The sequence below is a fragment of the Perca fluviatilis genome, chromosome 20, assembly GCF_010015445.1.
Source record: "Perca fluviatilis chromosome 20, GENO_Pfluv_1.0, whole genome shotgun sequence".
NCBI classification, from domain to species: domain Eukaryota; kingdom Metazoa; phylum Chordata; class Actinopteri; order Perciformes; family Percidae; genus Perca; species Perca fluviatilis.
Window position 1 is genome coordinate 4706159 of NC_053131.1, and position 20118 is coordinate 4726276.

General features: G+C 40.5%; 1 protein-coding gene across 1 annotated transcript in view; it reads right to left on the reverse strand.

Moving 5' to 3' along the window:
* The window catches only part of nrxn3a (neurexin 3a), a 260386-nt gene that overhangs the window by 203328 nt on the left and 36940 nt on the right, over positions 1-20118 (reverse strand). Inside the window, 3 exon segments of the mRNA XM_039786713.1 lie at positions 7260-7328; positions 16054-16080; positions 17459-17479. Coding sequence (XP_039642647.1) covers positions 7260-7328; positions 16054-16080; positions 17459-17479 — 117 coding nt within the window.

Genomic DNA, 20118 nt, shown 5'->3' on the forward strand with positions numbered 1-20118 from the left:
CACGGCGCATCGAGGCAGTGATTAAGGCAAAGGGATTCCCTACCAAGTATTGAAGATCGTATCGTTTTGAAAGTCCCATATTTTGATTGATTTGATGTGATTCTAATTTCTTTTTTTTTCTGCAAAAACTGAGAAGTAAATGGTGATTTCTTCACAGTATTCAAATTTTTTGAAATCCTGTTTTCGTGGGTTTTATGAGCTGGAAGCCCAAATTATGTACAAATAAACAACTAAATACTTGAAATTGTTTAAGTTGTGGGCCCTGAATCTATAATTTATGGAAGTTTAACGTTTTGAATGGAATTATGGAAATAAATAAACTTTTCCATGATATTCAAATTTTTTGGAAAGGGTCTGTATTTCCTAGGGAAACCGAATATTTGGGCGGTAAATCATATGCTTCGCATTTGATTAGATCGCTTTAAAAAGTGGGTGGGTTTATAGTTTAGCTCAGTATGGAGCCACAGAGGAGTGTTAGCAATGGCTCCACACATATGGCCTATCCCATTCCTGATTCCTCTCCTTGATTTCTCTCCAACATTTCCTCTCCTTGCGTCTTAGTCCTGCCCACAGGAGATTTGAGCGGAGGAGACGAGGAAGAGACGCAAGGAGAGGAGTCTAGGTAACAAGCATTTAACAAAATTTATATTTTTTGTATTTAATACACATGCTCGCACTAAATAAAGTATGTAGCCTTTAACCTGTTCGAATCCACCTCTTTTTGCTTGATTTTCATCTATTTCCCTTTCCCAAAGGGAAAAGCTTATAACGGAAGAAAAGCAAGGCCAGAATGCATGTATGAGGCTTCATTTGAAACCTAAATTCTTCTAGTTTCTAAAAATGTGCTTGATTAGCGTGTGATTAGAACACAACATACACTACAGCAGTTCAAACATGGTTCAAAATAGTTATTTTGGTCCCGTTTAAAAAAAGTAATTTTTTAAAAGAAATAACTAAAACATACTTTGTGCCACACTATGCAGACCACAACACATACCTTATACACCTTGTAAACAAGACCTCTATAAAGTTTCAGAACTCTAGTCCTAACCTAATGGGAGCTAGGGAGTTTTCAGTATTTGGTATTAAAGGTGTCACTGGTGTGCCAAAACCTCTCCAAAACCAAATTTTGCTAAATGCTTCTACTCACTTCTATGCTATTAGAAAAAAACATACTAAAGACTTAAAATTACTTACAAAACATTTTTACATTCATTCAAACACTGTTGAACATATTGTTTCTCATAAATCACTTGTATGTGCTCTGGGAGGCGAGACTTAGGTCTGTTGCGCATTCATTTGGATTGGCTCCCTTTGGATGTTCCTATCATGTTATATACCGTTGGAAAGGGAATGTGATTGGCTACAACTGCCATGATTGACGTTTTGATAGCCAATAACAGCTTTTTCTAAGATGGCTGCTCAGAGAGATGACACAGCATATTGACGCTCCACTGAAAACTAAACAGAAAAAGGTGGGGATAGTTTAATTGGGTGTATCGCGATACTATTGTATTGATACTACTGTATTGATTTTTATCCCCCCACCCCTATTTCTTACCATTTCAGGTGGTATTGTTTTCACCTCGCGAGTCTGTCTGTCTACGCTGTCACAACCACTGTCACTGCTGTTGCTAGCTAGATAGCTAATGAATCGATAGCTCTTTGCCACAAACAGCTGCAGATTGATTGACGGGTGGATGTCCTATTATTGGTTGAAATTGGTTGGTTCCAGCCTACGTAACCAACAGCATTTTACAGGAAGCAAATCGGCTTTGATATAAAAATACAAGGACATTCATTTTGTTGGCATATATTGTTATATAGGTGCACAATATGGGGATGTGATCTAAAAGGTTTAAAAAGCCGGGTTTTTTTATCTGTCCTTTAAATTAGCTAAGACAAAGGAAAAGGAGGGAAGACGAGAGGTAGACAGGGAAGGACATGGGGAATACTTAATAGTGTGGTTTATCAGTGCTGTGCTCTCTCTGTTTTGTCTGGGTCTGTTGTTTTTGTTGCCACTGCTGTTTGTTGGCATATGATCTCTGCCAGCACAGGCAGCAGCACAGTATGGGACAGCATGAACAGCTCGGGCGAGAGCAGCTCGCCAAGAGTGGCTTTGATACTATATACTTAGTACAGTGAAGCACATATGCTCACTACGAATGGTATATATTCACATGTATCTCTGAACATTGATTCATTCAGCGCCTAAAAACATGCATTATATCCACCCATAAAGGATACATACTGTAAGTATATTATAGTCAACCACTGTAAACTTTGCACACTCATGCGTCAGCAGCGTCCACACACAAGATAGTTAGTGGGGGCAGAAAGTATAAAGCTAGTTATAAAACTAGACCAGTTTCCAGACTGGGGACCTGTTTATGTGACCAGATGGGACTGCAGAAACTGGATGTCAAATGTTACAGTACACACTGTGCGGAATAGACTTGATTGTAAAGTCTGGGAGGACAGGAGTGGTATGGTCCATAATTTTAGAGACTCTGGGCCAGATGTGCTTTTGCGCCCCCTTCAGGCGTATTTGTTCCGCAATGTGCGCGTAAAAGCATGGCGAGGTATGTACAAACAGGGCGCACTGAGGTAAAAGCGCAGACTGCCTGTCGCGGAAACTGAAAATGGCAAATTGCGCTTTTCCGTGTCATGCATATGCATTCACTGGTGGGTCAAGGGGAAAGTGGGAGTTTCCCATAAAGAGATGGGAGGGGAAGCGTAAAGTGCACCTAATTATGTATTCTGCAGTATGTACAAAAACCACCCGTGACAGCTCGCCTCTATTTTGCGGTGAAAATGCTCCGCCTCTTAAAAGCAGCTGTAAACCAGCCGCAAGCGGGTTTCCTCGCATATGCCTCCTGGTGAAATGGCAGCAGTAATCCTAGCAAGATGAAGACATAGGCCAAGGAGACGAGCTGAAAGGATTTTTGCCACAAGGATCACACTTTTTCAGTTGAGTGAACACAAAATTGTTAAGCGTTACAGATTAAGCAGTCATGCAATATTACAGTTACTGGAAGAAATCAAAGATGACATTGAATCTCCGACTCAGCGGTCATTCCATTCCGGCAGTTGTTAAACTCCTCGCTACATTACAAATATTGGCATCAGGATCATTTCAAACAGTCACAGTATCAGCAGTGGGAATATCGCAGTCTGCACTCAGCCGTATCATAGCAGTACTTAACGCTTTGCTACAGCGCAATTTACAGTATGGTGGGCGGAGAAAGGCGCTGATTACCTGATGAACTGCAGGTTTGGTAAATACGACGTATGCTGAAGTATCACAGCGTGTGCGGGTTGGCCATGGCGCTGATAACGCTACATTCGCAAATGTACATACATCTGGCCCTCAGTGCATGTTGCAGATGACTTGGCAAAATTCGAACAGGCACTCCACAGAGTTTATCAACTCAAGGTTAAAACATACCTTCCTCTTTGGCGTCCCCAGAAATAATAGTTGTAGCAGTTCAGGGTGTAGCAGGGGGCGTAGTAGGGCTACAGGTCGGGCGGACGCAAATGCGGTCCCATGCATAGCTTATTGGAGAAGGTCCGCAACGGTTGTTGGTATTTGTATTCCTTCAAAAGATTGCGGATTTCCTCCTTTAACACTCTGTGCTCTAACTGTTCTCATCTTAAATTATGAACCCGCCAGACCTCTTGGGTATTCTAGGACAGCTCTGCTTTCTGTCCCCAGAGTCAGAGCTAAACATTGAGAAGCAGTTTTCAGTTTTTTTGCTCCACATATGTGGAATAAACTCCCAAAAAACTGCAGGTCAGCTGCAAATCTCAGTTCTTTTAAATCAAGGCTATAAGTAATTAATTTCTTACACTGCACTGTAACTTTTAATTTTGTATTTCATACCTGTATTATTAGAATTTAGGGGGGTTATACGTTGTTTAATGAATGTTTTTAATTGTCTTAACTGCTTTTAATGTTTTATGTAAAGCACTTTGAATTGGCTTGTTGCTGAAATGTGCTACCAGCTTGAGGAGCATACAGTTCATATGCCACTAACTGGACCTGAGTGTGAAACAACTGGAGCATGTGCAGTAGGCGCTCTTGCTATGTGTACAGTCTGCACAGTCACTCTTTTGGGCTGCACCTGGACATGGGTGGATGGCGACATGCCGTTTTATTATTTTACTACAGAAATGTTATCGTCATTTCCCGTGAGATGGTACCGTACATCATGGATGCGTGAAAACTTGCAATGGTTGGAAAATGTTGTGCAAATGTTGCTCAAGAAATATATATCTAATATGCCACATGGTGACACTGTAACATCAATTTTACATTTTCGCAATTATCTCTTAATTCTTTCATTGGTCTTCTGCTCTGAATATGACATGTGACTTTTTCTCAATCATCTAAAAAAAAAATGAAGTAGTTTGAGACCGTTGGGCCAATAGTTTGAAAAACGGCATAGGATAATCTATGGACTCCGCTGAGTTTAAATGAAAGAAATTTTGATACATCACTTTGTGTTGATTATACAAGCCAAACCATTTTTATCAAAAATGGTCATTTAAAAGAATTAGCTCATGAACTCTTTGAGATATCAACCTGAAATTCAAGACATGTTCACTCCTCGCAATCCTCTGTACCCGACTGACAGCCATCTTTCCTTGACTTAAAATTACCGCAACAACCGGTTAAAAGACAGCAAGCTCGCGGTCGTCTGTACCCACTGTTTGTCGGCTAAGGCCGCTGATCAGAAGCGGGGGACGTATTTCGGCAGGGGGAGATTCATTTCTACTACTTTGTTTCTACTACTTTCCAGCCCCCGTAATACAGCATAAATTAAATATACATATATCAACACCGGGACGTACAACAGTCAGTCACTAAAGCTATGAGCTAAAAGACACAAACTAGCACTATGGTCAGGCTGTTTTCTCATCTGTTTTTGTCATTTTACAGCAATTTACTGGTGAAAGAAGTTATTATTGTTACAGGTTATTGTTACATTTTTAATAAATCATTTAAATTCTCCCCATTTTTCTGATCCGAAAATGTATCCGATCCGTGACTCAAAATCGTGATCCGATTCGAACCGTGAGTTTTGTGATCCGTTGCACCCCTAGTCCCAGGTCAACAATTCAGGCTCCACGGTTGTTTTGCTAAAGTTAAAATGCATGTTTCCATTATGAGGAAGTCAAACTCACGGTTTCTGTCATATGTCTTTCACGGTGGTTGAAAACAGTTTTTTTTAAGGTCAAGTAGAATGAATCCAACTCTGTTAATCCAGTTGCTTCTACCATGGCTGCAGCCCATTTTTATTTAATGCAGTAAATATATTACATATTGGACTATTAAGTTTAAAACAAAAATAATATATATAATGCGTAATTCAAATTCACTTTTTTACTATTCAGCAAGTCAAAATTGAGCTCAACAGAGACCATCGCTGCAGTTATTTCAGATCACAGGAGTGGTAACTACCAATGGGGCTTTAGACATGTCTGTTTGATGAATAAATGAGTCAGTGTGACAGGTCCGTTAACAGCCATATAGGCATGGTGGTGTTACTGGGCATTTGGACATTCAATTCAAGTCAATTTTATTTATAGTATCAAATCATAACAAGAGTTATCTCAAGACACTTTACAGATGGAGTAGGTCTAGACCACACTCTATAATTTGCAAAGACCCAACTATTCCCCCAAGAGCAAGCATTTAGTGCGACAGTGGCGATGAAAAAAGTAGAGAGAGTCTAACAAAAAGAAAAAAAAAAGATTATAAAATGAGAAGAGAAGCATGCTGTTTCAGCCCATGACAGAAGAATATGACTTCTCAATGGCAGAGACACAGTTTACTAATATCACCATCTCTCTCTATCTGCCTGCCTGCCACCAGTGAGCCTCCATGCAAATAGAGCCAGATAGGAGCCTCTTGTCTGCCTAACAGGATGCGACAGGGAGCCTGATGCCTAATAATGTCTACCATCGCGCTCAGGGATTAGACACAGCAACAAGGGAGAGAGACAGGTGGTAAAGGGAGAGGAATCTCCAGGAGCTTACACAAGCTTTGTTCTGTAAATGGGGCAGGCTATTACAGGTTTACACAGCAGGCTGCTTCTCAAGGCAAACACCCAAAGACAGATTTCTGTATTGGAGCTGCTACTCTGCACTCAAACCTACTAGGACCTTTCAATTTCACACTTTTTAATGCTAATTTAATTTGTGTTCATCACCACAGTATGGCACCGCTGTTTAAAATGTGTGTACATTTTAAAGGGGCCATAGTCGAAATAGTGAAAAACAGCAGGCAAGGATTGCCTCCATGCGGCTCTCACAGACCACTCCCCAATATGTGAAATACCTACGATTTTCCACAGCCAGACCAGTACGTGTGGCCAGACCGGCTACCAAAACAAAGAACAGAGAAACTCAGATTACAACATACACAGATGGAGTGTGACTTAATTCTCTGCTCAGGATGCCATTACTCCCCCATATCTGTAGATAGAAAATATTTCTTTGCTGCTAAATTAATGTTCTGAATGTCGACTACAGCACCTTTAACTCCCCAACCCCCTCAATAAAGGCAGTAAAGTAAATAATATACTGGTTGGTCATTTAATTCATAACGATTCATCCTATTTTATAAACTGACCACATGTCAAATCTAGATATGCAAATTGACTTGTAATTATAGCTGTCAAAAATGTAGTGTAGTAAAACAAAAACAAAAAATATTTGCCTGTGAAGTCACACCTGTAGCTCCAGAAGAAAGCACAAAATGCTACATTCAATTCCTTTTCAGGTTTACATGTGTAAACATGAAATGTGTTTTGAAAATCGACTTCCAGCTAACTCATTCCTTCGTTTAAGACAGTGCTTGTCAGTTCTGTTGCTGACATGTCACTGCTCCCATCAGCCAGTAGAAATAATTAATTCTAAATGCTGTCATTTGAACTCGTCTTATGTGTACTGAGGAAGAGGGTGGAGAGGCTGGTTTTTGTGAAAACTGAACCACAGTGACTGTTGTTCATAAATCTATCTCATGCTGTCTCTGCATACACTGCATGGTATTCTAACAAATTACAAAGCACACACAGCAAAAAAAAACAAAGTGACACACTTTTTTTTCTTCTCCTTCAATTAAGGTCGTCTTAATTACTCGCTTAATCCGAGCTCCCTCTGTGAGAAACCATTTCAGAGGAGACACTGAACACAGACAAGTCAACACATTAAAGCATCAATCACATTACACTACACTGCTCTCAAACACTCACAGAGCAAGCGGCGCTTTTCATAGAGGCGGAAAAGTAAAGATTTCGAAAAAGCTGTACCTTTGCTTTTAGCTAGAAGAGCAGGAGGCGAAGAGAGAAGAGAGGATCCACAGCCGAGAGAGCCCAGGCAGGGAGGGAAAAGAAGAGGAGATGTAAGCTCAAATTCTAGCAGACACCCAACCTATCAATGTATGTATGAATACATGTCATGGGAATAAATCAATGTACAATAGCAATTGTAATGTGACTGTACAACACACAAACACATGCAACTGCATTAGGCATACAGGTTTTCTGAATGTCACAACCATTCTGCCACACAAAGGCAGAGCGCACTAACTACACAAATGGTGGAGTGGCTTGGTGAACTGTATAACAGATACATAGTTTGTATTACCTTCTTTTAGGACGATAATATTACTAAAAATATCTGCATAGTCCATAATACCTTCAAGAAAAACAGTTACTGCATTTAAATAATCATACAAGAGGCCAATGTAAGAAGAAAGACTTTCCAGCTTTCTTTTCTTTTCAAAGTAGTTTATAAAAGATAAACTAGAATAGACTTCATATTGAATACTTTTTTTTTATAAAAAAATAAATGGATCGGTTTGTCTAACATTTGTTACTCTTTATATTGAGATTTAGAACACTTTTAAATGTATGTACAGTATATATAAATATATTTTAGATTTAAAGTTACTTTATGCTGTATACACGCAATGTCACTATAACAGGAAGAACAGGAAAACCGTTTTTCCAATTTAGGAGCATTCAGTATTCCACAACGGTTATCATTCTATGCTAATCACCTACATTAAAGGTCCCATATCATGGTAATTTTCAGGTTCATACATGTATTTTGGGTTTCTACTAGAACACACTTACATGCTTTAATGTAGATGTTTAATGTTTCTGAAACGCTCCGTTTTAGCGCCTGTCTCTTTAAGCCCTCCCCCTTAGAAAAAGCCCAGTCTGCTCTGATTGGTCAGTGTTTCCGGGTCTTTCGCATTTGCGCTCTCGGACTCTCATGGCAGCCGGGAAATGACTGTAATGGCTCTGTAGCGGCACTTTCTACCTATATATAGTGTACTTGTGACATCACAACCGTACAGAAGTCCTAACGGTTCGTTTTAAAGGCACTGTTTGGGCTGTGTGCATTTCTCTTTGGATTGAGTGTTTTGATACTTTTACAGTATATATAGAACCTCAACCTGCTATATAATACAAAAGACATGGACATCTTACTTTTCACAATAGGGGACCTTTAACTCCTTTGCTTTGTCACATATTTGTAGTGGTTCATTATCAAGTGAAACCAGATATAAACAATGTATATGTGACGCAATGTGTGGTCACATTATGTGGTTTTATTATGTATATTTTGAATTGTTGGCATATGTATATTGCCCTTATAAGGGCCTCATTTCTTTCATTTAGTGTAAATTAATTTTGTAAGCTGTATTCCAAATTTCCATCACAAGGGGGCATCGCCTCCCAGTGAGACGGCATATTGTGGCAGTAGATCGTCTTTAGTCTGGCAGAAGCGAAAGAAGAAAACAATACCTGTTGCCGGTCTCATCATTTTCCTGATTTTTTCAGGTTAGTCACTAGCAAAAACACACAAATGTGGTCAAAGTAATGTCAGTACAATGTATGATTGCTTTTCATGTTTTATACTGGATTGTAGTTAGTGTAAAGACATTGTTTATGTTAATAAAGTTTTACATCTCAGTGACCAATCAGAGAGCGAGCTGCAAGGCAGCCACTCCTCAAAGAACAGAAAGAGTTCAGACAGCAGATGTTATGTTTGCAGTGAGACAATAAAGAAAGCCAAGTTAAGAGCAAATAAACTGTATTCACCAGCAGTATTATATGACATGGTGTCAGAAGTTTTCTGAGAAAGAACCAACGTGATGGCAAAGTTTAAACCACCGGAGAACTTCAATTTTGGAAAGCCTGGTGAATGGCCTGCGTGGACAAAGTTAAGCTATGAAGCTATGGTGTTCAGGTTAGCACAGTCATTTATGCTATGGGCAATGAAGCCTAAAATATATTCAAAACATTCATCTTTACGGAGGAGGAAGATGAGAACCATTATGAAACGGTGCCCGCGAAGTTTGATGAATACTTCGTACCGAAGAGAAACACAATACACAAGTGGGCGAGCTTCCACCAAAGACAACAGAAGCCAGGCGAAATGGCGGAGATGTTCATACGGGCTCTGCATGAATTGAGTGAAAACTGTGACTTTGGTGAAAAGAAAAACAAACACATTAGAGATAGACTGGTTGTGGGAATCCGTGACAAAGAACTGTCCAGACAATTGCAATTAATGTCTGACCTCACTCTAGAAAAAGCAGTGATAATGGTGAGCAAGCGGAAGAAGTAGCACAACAGATAACCCAACAAGAGCAGCAAGCACAGCTCACCGTGCAAGAAGTGAAACACAGGCACCAGACAAAGAAAGGATGGAGAAAACCTCGGACAAAAGAGGGGAGCGACGGACAGCACTACTCAGGGGATTTCAAGTGCCGTTGATGCGGGAAAGAAAACCACAAAATCACAACCAAATGCCCAGCCTTAGAGTCGGAATGCAGAAAATGTGGGAAAAGAGGCCATTGGAAGAGAAATTGTTTTTCTAAGTTAGTGAGGGAAGTCACTCAGAACAAGGAAGAAGAGGAAAGCTTCCACCTAGGGGCAGTAAGTAAAACAAAGCAAAGTAGTATTGAACAGTGGACTGAACAGATTCATATAGGACAAACTCCTGTCAGATTTAGAATCGATACAGGAGCAAATGTCACTGTAACGAACGTGAAAACATTTACAGCTCTTAAGCCTGAAAGAAAGCTGGAGGCGCCCGATGGACCATTAGACAGCCCAGGGCTGGACACTTGTTATAATGGGCCAGCTCACTGCTAGTGCACTGCATAAAAACAAGAAATACATCTTCAACATATACGTAGCAAGAGGGCCTACAGTTAGCAACCTGCTAGACAGGGAGACAGCGGTAGAGATGGGGATGGTGGTCAAAACCGACCCGGTGAAGATCCACCTAAGAGAGTTGGCTGTCCCATACGCTGTACACACCGCCAGAAGAGTCCCTCTGCCACTTCTTCCCAAAGTCCAAGCGGAGCTACAGCGAATGGAGGAACAGGGCATGATCGTAAAAGTGACTGAACCAACAGACAGGTGCGCATCAATGGTGCCAGTTATGAAACCTACAGGTGCCATCAGAATCTGCGTGGGGCTCCAAAAACTGAATGAGAACATAAAAAGAGAGAGATACCAACTGCCCACAACAGATGAGACACTAGCCAAGCTAGCTGGATCTACGGTCTTCACGTCACTTGACGCTGCGTCAAGTTTTGGGCAGATACCGCTGCATGAAGAGAGCAGCACCCTCACCAACTTCATAACACCTTTCGGCAGGTACTGCTTCAAGCGGCTGCCCTTCAACATCGCGTCAGAAATATTCCAACGCAAGATGAACAAAGTGCTGGAGGGTGTAGCAACATACATGGATGATGTGATTGTTCATGGAAAGGAAATGGCATCACATGACAGATACCTACAGAACACACTGGAGAGAATGGAGAAGGCAGGCCTTAAACTCAACAAGGAAAAGTGTGTATACAGCCAACCAGAGCTGCAATTTCTGGGCCACATAGTGGACGCCAATGGGGTAAGAGCCAACCCAGACAAAGTGAGTGCCATTATTGAGCTACAAGAACCCGCTAATTTATATGAACAAATACATACCAGATATGACAACGGCAGTGGGCCCCCTGTATGAGCTTCTGAAAGAAAGGACCGCCTGGACCTGGGACCAGCCTCAGCAGCAGGCGTTTCAGCAGCTGAAAGTAGCCCTCATCACCTCACCATCACCTAGGAGGCATTCTGCTGCAACTGGATGATGAAAGCTGGAAGCCAGTTGCCTACTGCTCAAGAAGATTGTCAGACGCAGAAACCAGGTATGCGCAAATTGAAAAGGAATGTTTAGCAGGAGTATGGGCCTGGGAAAGGTTCGAGAAATACCTGGTAGGCATGGAGAAATTCAGACTGATCACAGATCATAAGCCACTGGTACCACTGATAAATGGTAAAGATTTAGATGCAGTACTAGTGAGGTGTCAAAGACTCTTGATGCGGATCATGCGATTTAACGCAAAAGCTGAATATGCACCGGGAAAGACACTGGTCATCGCAGACGCGCTGGTCATCGCAGACGCCCTGTCACGCAGCCCCATCAAGAAAAGAGACAACACAACAGAAGTGATCATCGCTTGCCATGTGAATGCAGTGGCTCACAGCTGGCCTATTTCACTACACAAGCTGGACATGATCAGGACAGCCACATAAGAGGATGAGCTGCTATAAAAAGTTCAGAAGCTGATCAGAGATGGATGGCCCAAGCATGTGAGTAGCATCACAGACAGTGTGAAAGACTATTACACAATGAAAGACTCTTTGTCAGTGTGTGAAGGTCTCATGACAATAGGTTGTTGCATCGTAATTCCACAATCCATGAGACAAGAAAATATTAGACCGCATACATGAGGGACACCAAAGCGTGTGAAAATGCAGAGAACATGCACAGGAAACAGTGTGTCCTTTTGAAACTAAATCTGCTTTCTGATCTTAAAACGCTATGGTTAGGATTTGGCTAGCTTTTGGGAAAGATCATGGTTTTGGTTAAAATAAATACTTCGTTTAGGTGGAGTTAGGAGACCTTTGTTGTCATGGGTACAATGGGTAGGCCAGGGGTGTCAAACTCATTTTAGTTCATGGGCCACATACCCCTAATTTGATCTGCCACTCCAGAAAGATCAGAAAGACTCTAATCTGTTTCTTGTCAGCTGGATCTTGGCAAACGCAAGTTGCTACTGCTACGACAACGTTCTAAGGCCATTGTAGGAAAAAAATAATGTTATGGACCCAGGAGAGAGGGGTAATATTCTGAGAAAAAAATATGAATTTCCAAGAATAAAGTCGTAAATTTACGGGAAAAAGAACTCAGATATTTTAGATTAAAGTGGTAAATTTGGATTTGGAATTAATTACTTCTCTGCAATTTTCACACTTTGCAAAGTCATCCAGTGGGCCTGATTGGACCCTTTGCCATATGTTTGACACCCGTGGAGTAGGCAATTTGAGGGGCGATGCCATGGCACATATTTTCTACTTTGCACTGTGAACATTTGCACATTCCTTGGTCAATATTTTGCACATTCCATCCTCTGTTTAAACACTGTACATCTTTTTTAATATATTCTTTTATAAATGTCTATTTCATTTATGATCTTTACTTAAAGGGGTGATAGAATGCAAAACCGATTTTACCCTGTCATAGTTGAATAACGACAGTTCAGTGGGTAAAAAGGACATACATAGAAGCTCAAAATCCCATTGACACCCCTTTACTATGAAAATCTCATATTTTGAAACTGCCGCTGAAAACGGGTGAATCTCAACAAAGCTGAGTTGCTTGCGTAAGCATCTCAAAATCCGGAACCTTAAGAGAACGGTCACGCCCCAACATTTACATACACAACTGACCTGAGATCAGGTAGTCTTCTGAATCTAGCTAGGTCACGCAGATCTCTGCTATTCCATTACAAAATTCACTTCTGAAACTTTTTTATGTGAGAAATCAACTATGTAAACCTCCGATATGGGCCGTTTTACAAAAATGGATGGCTAATTGCAAATTTTGTCCGACTGTGGGTCGGAATTAAGCAGCCGGTGCTACCTGGGTTGTTGCCTCGCCGCCCGGCCTGCTGTGAGCTCCGTTACGGCTGGCAGCCATACCCGCGCCGAGTCACCGGTAACACCGCTAATGGACCACTAAACGCCGCGGCTCTGACAGAGCTCCAGGGCCTGCAGCTCCCCTCTTCCTGCTAGCTAAATGCCCGGTATGTGTGAGTGAGAGCGCGGTCAGCGAGCTTGTTACACCAGCAATCTGTTACCACAGGTTCCAGTTACTCTTTTAAATGTGTGTAATTATAATGTGTTGAGTTATTTAAACAAACGATTGGGGAAATAAACGCCGCTTGTCCGCGAGTCTCATTGATAGCGCCTGCGGCTGGATGTAGCTCTATCAATGAGAGCTAGCTAGCCTCCTCTTAGAATTCCTCTGGAATTCACAAATATTCATTAACTTGAAATCGGACACCGTTGTTAGCTTTATAAGACCTTTAGTTAGATGTTGTGTAAGTGGCGTGACGAAATTCAAACTGTAATATAATCGAATTAAGGCGAAAAGGAAGCTAATTATCCGTGATTTGTAGCTAGGATTGAAGGGACAGTCACAGCTAACGAAACACCTAGTCTTCACAAATATTCATTAACTTGAAATCGGACACCGTTGTTAGGTTTATAAGACATATAGTTAGATGTTGTGTAAGTGGCGTGACGAAATTCAAACTGTAATATAATCGAATTAAGGCGAAAAGGAAGCTAACTATCCGTGATTTGTAGCTAGGATTGAAGGGACAGTCACAGCTAACGAAACACTTTGTCTTCACAAATATTCATTAAATTGAAATCTGACACCGTTGTTAGCTTTATAAGACATATAGTTAGATGTTGTGTAAGTGGCGTGACGAAATTCAAACTGTAATATAATCGAATTAAGGCGAAAAGGAAGCTAACTATCCGTGGTTTGTAGCTACACATAGCTAGGATTGAAGGGATAGTCGCAGCTAACGAAACACTTTGTCTTCACAAATATTCATTAACTTGAAATCGGACACCGTTGTTAGCTTTATAAGACCTTTAGTTAGATTTTGTATAAGTGGCGTGACATGTGTGTAACATGAGGTAACAGATTGCTGGTGTAACAAGCTCGCTGACGGAGCTTTCACTCTCACACAACGGGCCATTTAGCTAGCAGGAAGAGAGGAGTTGAAGGCCCTGGAGCTCTGTCAGGGCAGCGGTGTTGGTAGTCCCTGCTGTGGGCTGCCGTGACGGCGCTCCAAGCACTCATAGCAGGCCGGGGTCTGTGAAGGAAGGCAGGCTGGGCTGCGAGGCAGCACCGGCGGGCGGCGAGGCAGCACCAGCGGCTAAACTCCGACACACAGTCTTACCAAATTTGCAATTAGCCATCAATTTTCGTAAAACGGCCCATATTTGAGCTTTATATAGTTGATTTCTCGCTTAAAAAAGTATCAGAAGTGAATTTAATAACGAAATAGCCCGATAAACAATGTATAACTTTGCAATGAGACCTGCTGTCGAGTCTCCCATGAGTTTCTATGTAGTTTGCTCAAACCAATCAGCGCGTAGCTCAGTCTGAATATTCATCAGCATACCATATTTGGAAGAAAAGCTCTTGTTCCAAATAGAGCCATATTCACAGGGTAGTTAAGGGCCTAATAAAATATCATTCGGGCAATTTTCAGCCCAACCAATGTTACATACCCCATTAGGAGACCTTAAGGAACAGTGTAAAATACCCTATATAATCATTCTATCACCCCTTTAAGCTTATCCTGCTTTATTGTTATGCATCAAAATACCAAGGCAAATTCCTTATATGTAAAAACCTACTTGGCTATAAACCGGATTCTGGTGTTTTTGTTGGATTTTAGAAGATTGTTGTGTGTTTTTTGTGTATTAAGTACAATATTGCTTTCTGAACTGTAGTGGAGTAGAAGTATAAAGTAGCATAAAATACAAATACTGAATAAGTACGACCTCAAAAAGTTTACTTAAGTGCAGTACCTTGTTCTTTCTTCTATTCACCATGCTAAATCATGTTAAATTCCACTTGAGACTGAAGCTAAGATGGTAAGTGCTGCTACTCTGCTAAGCAACGCTGGGTTCACACTGGACACGGAAGTGCTGCGAATGGCCATGAAGCACTTTTCCGCTGCCTTTTAGCGCCCATGGTAACCAATTGGGCTGTTCACACAGGAGGCGCCACAGCTCACAATCTGCAGCAAAACATAGTTTAGCAGTTTGGCCTATTTTTCTGCATGCCGCTTGCAAATCTGGCAAGAAAACGCACTGTTAATCTATTATGAACAATATAAAGACACATTATGTATGATATAAAAGATCTGATTCTGATAAATAATAAAATATGTATCCAAAGCTGGCCAAACCTTTGGATTTTTTAAGTTTCAATTCCCCGATTTTAACCCCTCACTTGATGACATTTCAGAAACTACCCATCCGTAAAGTATGTATTAAAATTTTGTCCAGTACCACTGCTGTTTGTGATTGTGTGTTTTAAATGATGTACTTACTCCACATTTGTCACTGACAGAGCTGAGCAGACACACACAGACAGAGATTAGCTACATGTGATTGGAGATGAGCAGAAGCTTGTTGACCGGTGCGGAGAAAAGCCGGGCTACTGTTCGCCGAGAATTGACGGGTGGTGCTTTGTAGTGCTGCAGCCTCCAGTGTGAATCTGGCGTAAGGCTAGGCTAGTTACCTTTAACAATAATGTAAGCAGATGCTACTATACATATTCTCCATCAGAACTGCACTTAGTTACTACTCAGTCAAACACTGAGTAAATGTAGCTTTAGCAGACAATTTTTATCCATTTTGTCCAACAGAGTGAGTCAGATATTAGCCTCTACACTGTTTTGACCAAATACGTAGTTAGTGCGTTTTGGCTTCGTAGGGCAGTACAGCACAATTATAAAATGACACTGTATATCAAAATGTATATAGAATCATGCACTTTCACATTTATTCCATACCAACACCAAAACATGCAGCTCCACACTACAATCGCAAAACAAACAAAGACATGACATTGAAAAGGGAAGGAGAGGCATACCTTGTTCTGCCATCATATGTGCAAGGCCTTGAGAAGATAAAAGAGAGATAAAAGAGAGGGAAGGAAAGAATGACAGAACTCTTGAGAAAAAGTGCACACTTAGTTTCAATACTTTTTGGTATTGTGATGATACATGTTTATACCCAGGAGGGAAAGCATGACATCAGAACACACCAACATGTCACACAAAGCTTCCTGTGGCTTTCTTGAGAAGAAATACCAGCAAGTTAGAAGAAGTGAGAGCCTGGAGGAAACATTTCACCTCATCCTGAATTCAATAACAGAGCTCACAGTCACTGACCTGATGTATGGACCTAAACCTGCAATAACTGATTTTTCTGCAACAATAAGCTGTGAACACATTGACATTCAGCCTTTTAAGTTGATGTGGTGAACCTGTTAGCAAACAGCAGCTTATTTACACATCCAGCAGTGACGGAGCAACATTATCATTTATGCCGAGTCGTGGTTCTGTCCACCTGCTATATGTTAGTCCAATATTTACTCTTTTAGCTCCGTTTTTGGTCTCTACCAAACTCCTATTCTAAATAATTTTAAATATTATCATATACAAACATACTGGCGCTCTGTTGCACCCTCATCTTCCGCAATGGTTTAATGGCTGGAGAATTAGTCCTAACAACTGTTTATCTCAATTAAACCAATCCATATATTTTTTAAAACAGTACATGGAAATGTGGATTACTTGACATTTTCCAACCCAACCCAGCATGCACAAATTCTAATGGGCTTGACACACAGTAGGTGATTTCCAATAAAACCAGTGTGAACGGGTGAATTCTGTTCATTTGAAATATGTCAAATTGCATCAAGACAATGACAAATAATTTGTAGTTGCATTAAATAACTTGCTTGAACAGTCACTCACCAGGTGCCTTTCCAGGCAGCCACAGTTAATGTAATTGCCCAGTCTGGAAACTGTGAGATAAGAATATTTGTTGGATCAAAGTAACCTATTACCATGAACAAGAAGCTGTCTTCATTTTTGTGTCAAAGTTCTGTTATGGTAACATTACAGTATTACAGTTGTGAGCAGAGACTAAAGCTACAGTTTTCTGAAAGCTAAAGTAAATTAGCTGAAGGAAATCCATCTAGGAACTTCCAATCCCAAAGGAATAAGTTACAGAGTACATAAATAGTATAGTATTTTGTAATTAAAGGGCAAATGAATCCAAGCACAGTTTTTTTTATATCTGCAGCCTGTTTCTTGTTGCATCTTCTATTATGTACTTTTTTGCACACTACTTCATTGTAGTTTCTTTTTGGCTGCTTTGTGTGGTCAGAGCTGATACTATGTTTGTGTTGACCTAGCCTGTCTGGAAATCTGCAGCTACGCAAATAATAACAGTTTTTCATATATTTACATGTATTCATTGAAACTCACCTGGCATATTGTTGTTGACCTCTGGAATACAAGGAGACAGAGAAAATAAACAAACAAAGCCAGCATTAGAAACACTCATTACTTGCATGTTGACTGTCATGCAAAATATTCATAGTCCATACAGAGGGCTGGCAGTGGGCACAGCCATGTGTATGTCAGTTACAATGCAGAAGGTTTTAGCAACAAGGTGTGAAAGCAGCAACATTTGATTTGGAATTATTATTATTATTGGAATCATTCAGTCCCATTAGATTTCATTCAGAGAGAAATATCCAGCGGGAAGACAAAGGCATCTCTTCCCTCCATCTTTAAACACATTGAAGACACAGACTAAGTATTTCTGGTATATTTCAGTGCAGACACATGACGTCATTTGATCAGTATACTCAGGTGCTGTTTAAATTATAAAGGCATACAACAAGGCAACCCAAAACCCCAAATAAGGTTATCCTTTAAGTGACTTGTGAGTTTTGTTACCATAGTCCAAGGAATGAAAGAACAAGCCAACAGACTTAAAGCATCTGTCCCAAGAGGCTGAGATGTTGTGTAAAGTGTTGGACCAATTAAACACCATACTGATGATTTTGCTATACTTAGAGCCACTGCAGTGTTAAAGTGTCAAGGTTGTTAAAGCAATGGGGCCACTAATATAAAAATCCAGGATTCCCCTGTAAACAATGAATATTCACAGTGAAACCCTGGAAAATATGAACTGCACTTTGATCTTTTAGCATAGATTAATGTGGTAGCAAAGTGGAAATTCTGACACGATAAAAAGTCTGGGGTCAAAGAAATGCTCTCTGAATAGTGTCCATTTCTAAGCAAAGCCACGATATCGCCCTCTGGACACATGAAAATGATGGTCAAAATTATCAAAATTACAAAATGTAAGAAGTCCAGTGCTTTAAAGAAACTAATGGTTTGCAGGTATTTTATAAAAAATATAACTGAAGAAAGAAAATTTTTATTACAAAATAAATGTAAATGGACTGCATTTATATAGCACTTTTCTAGTCTTAACGAGCACACTAACCGCTTTACACAGTACAGGCACCATTCACATACACATTCACACGCTGGTGGCCGATACAAGGTGCCACCTGCTCATCATGTGAACATTCACACACATTAACACCCCAATGGCGCAGCATCATAAGCAATTCAGGTTCAGTGCCCAAGGACACTTTGACATGTAGAACCACTGACCTTCTGATTGGTAGACGACCGCTGTACCACCTGAGCCACAGCCGCCCATAAATAAGACAATGTATCTGTTCCATTAATTTGTGATACAGAAAATTATATATGAACTACAGACTCCCATATGCAAGCTTTTTGATTTAAATTGTTAAGACTGCTTGCAGCTTTCTTGAGAACCGCGTATAGAACTTCACACTCTTAACACTTTACACTGCTTCCTTGGGTCCCGTGCAACACACCTGCCAAGGCATAGTTGTGTCACATACCCAGGTCACGGCTAATCCCGGTCAGAAACACCAGTGAAATGCATTAATGGTTCACAGGAAAAAACACCCCATCATTTAAATGACTTATCATTAGACAAAGTAGCCAACTGCCTGCGGCCTCCAACAAAAAGGGCCCCAAACAGCTGAATTATTATGTATTATGTTTAGATATAAAAAATATTGAATTATGTTACTATCCTAACTAATTATACCCAGGTGTTGTGTCGATATCGAAGATCTGCACCAGGTGCGTCTCCCTCTTCCCTCCCAAACAAAGAAGAGTCTTCAACTTTGTTTGTTAACTCCATCCTTCTGGTTAGTGCTAGCTAAATCCCGGGACCCGCAGTTTATCTTTTAACCACCTGCTTCTGTGTTATATCAATGCAGACGTCAGCAAAGATAGGCAGCAAAGATAACAAAAACAGGGATTTATTCATCATAACATATCAGGTATGGAATCAATCTGCAGATGATCCAGTTCAAAATGAGACCAAACTTATACAATCCCCAATTCCAATGCAGTTGGGAGGTCAATACAAACAGAATACAACGATTTGCAAATCATTTTCATCCTATATTCAATTGAATACACTACAAAGACAAGATATTTAATGTTCAAAGTGATAAACTTTATTGTTTTTTTGCAAATATTTACTCACTTTGAATTTGATGCTTGCAACACGTTCCAAACAAGCTGGGACAGGGGCATGTTTGCCACTGTGTTACATCACCTTCCCTTTTAACAACACTCAATAGGCGTTTGAGAACTGAGGACACGAATTGTTGAAGCTTTGTAGGTGGAATTCTTTCCCATTCTTGCTTGACTTCAGTTGCTCAACAGTCCAGGGTCTCCGTTGTCAAATTTTGCGCTTCATAATGCGCCACACATTTTCAATGGGAGACAGGTCTGGACTGCAAGCAGGCCAGTCTAGTACCTGCACTCTTTTACTATGAAGTTACACTGTTGTAACACGTGCAGAATGTGCAACCCTAACCCTAACCGAATCCATGATATTTTCCTAACTGTAACCAAGTTTTGTTTGTTGCCTAACATAACCACATAGTTTTGTTCCCTAAACTTAACTAGTTTCACAAATTTAAATACTTGTAGAACGGCCAGGTGTTGTGGTCACGTGATTAAAACAGTCACTGTGCAGCTTTTTCATGTTAAATAAAAGGGTCATATATGTTGTT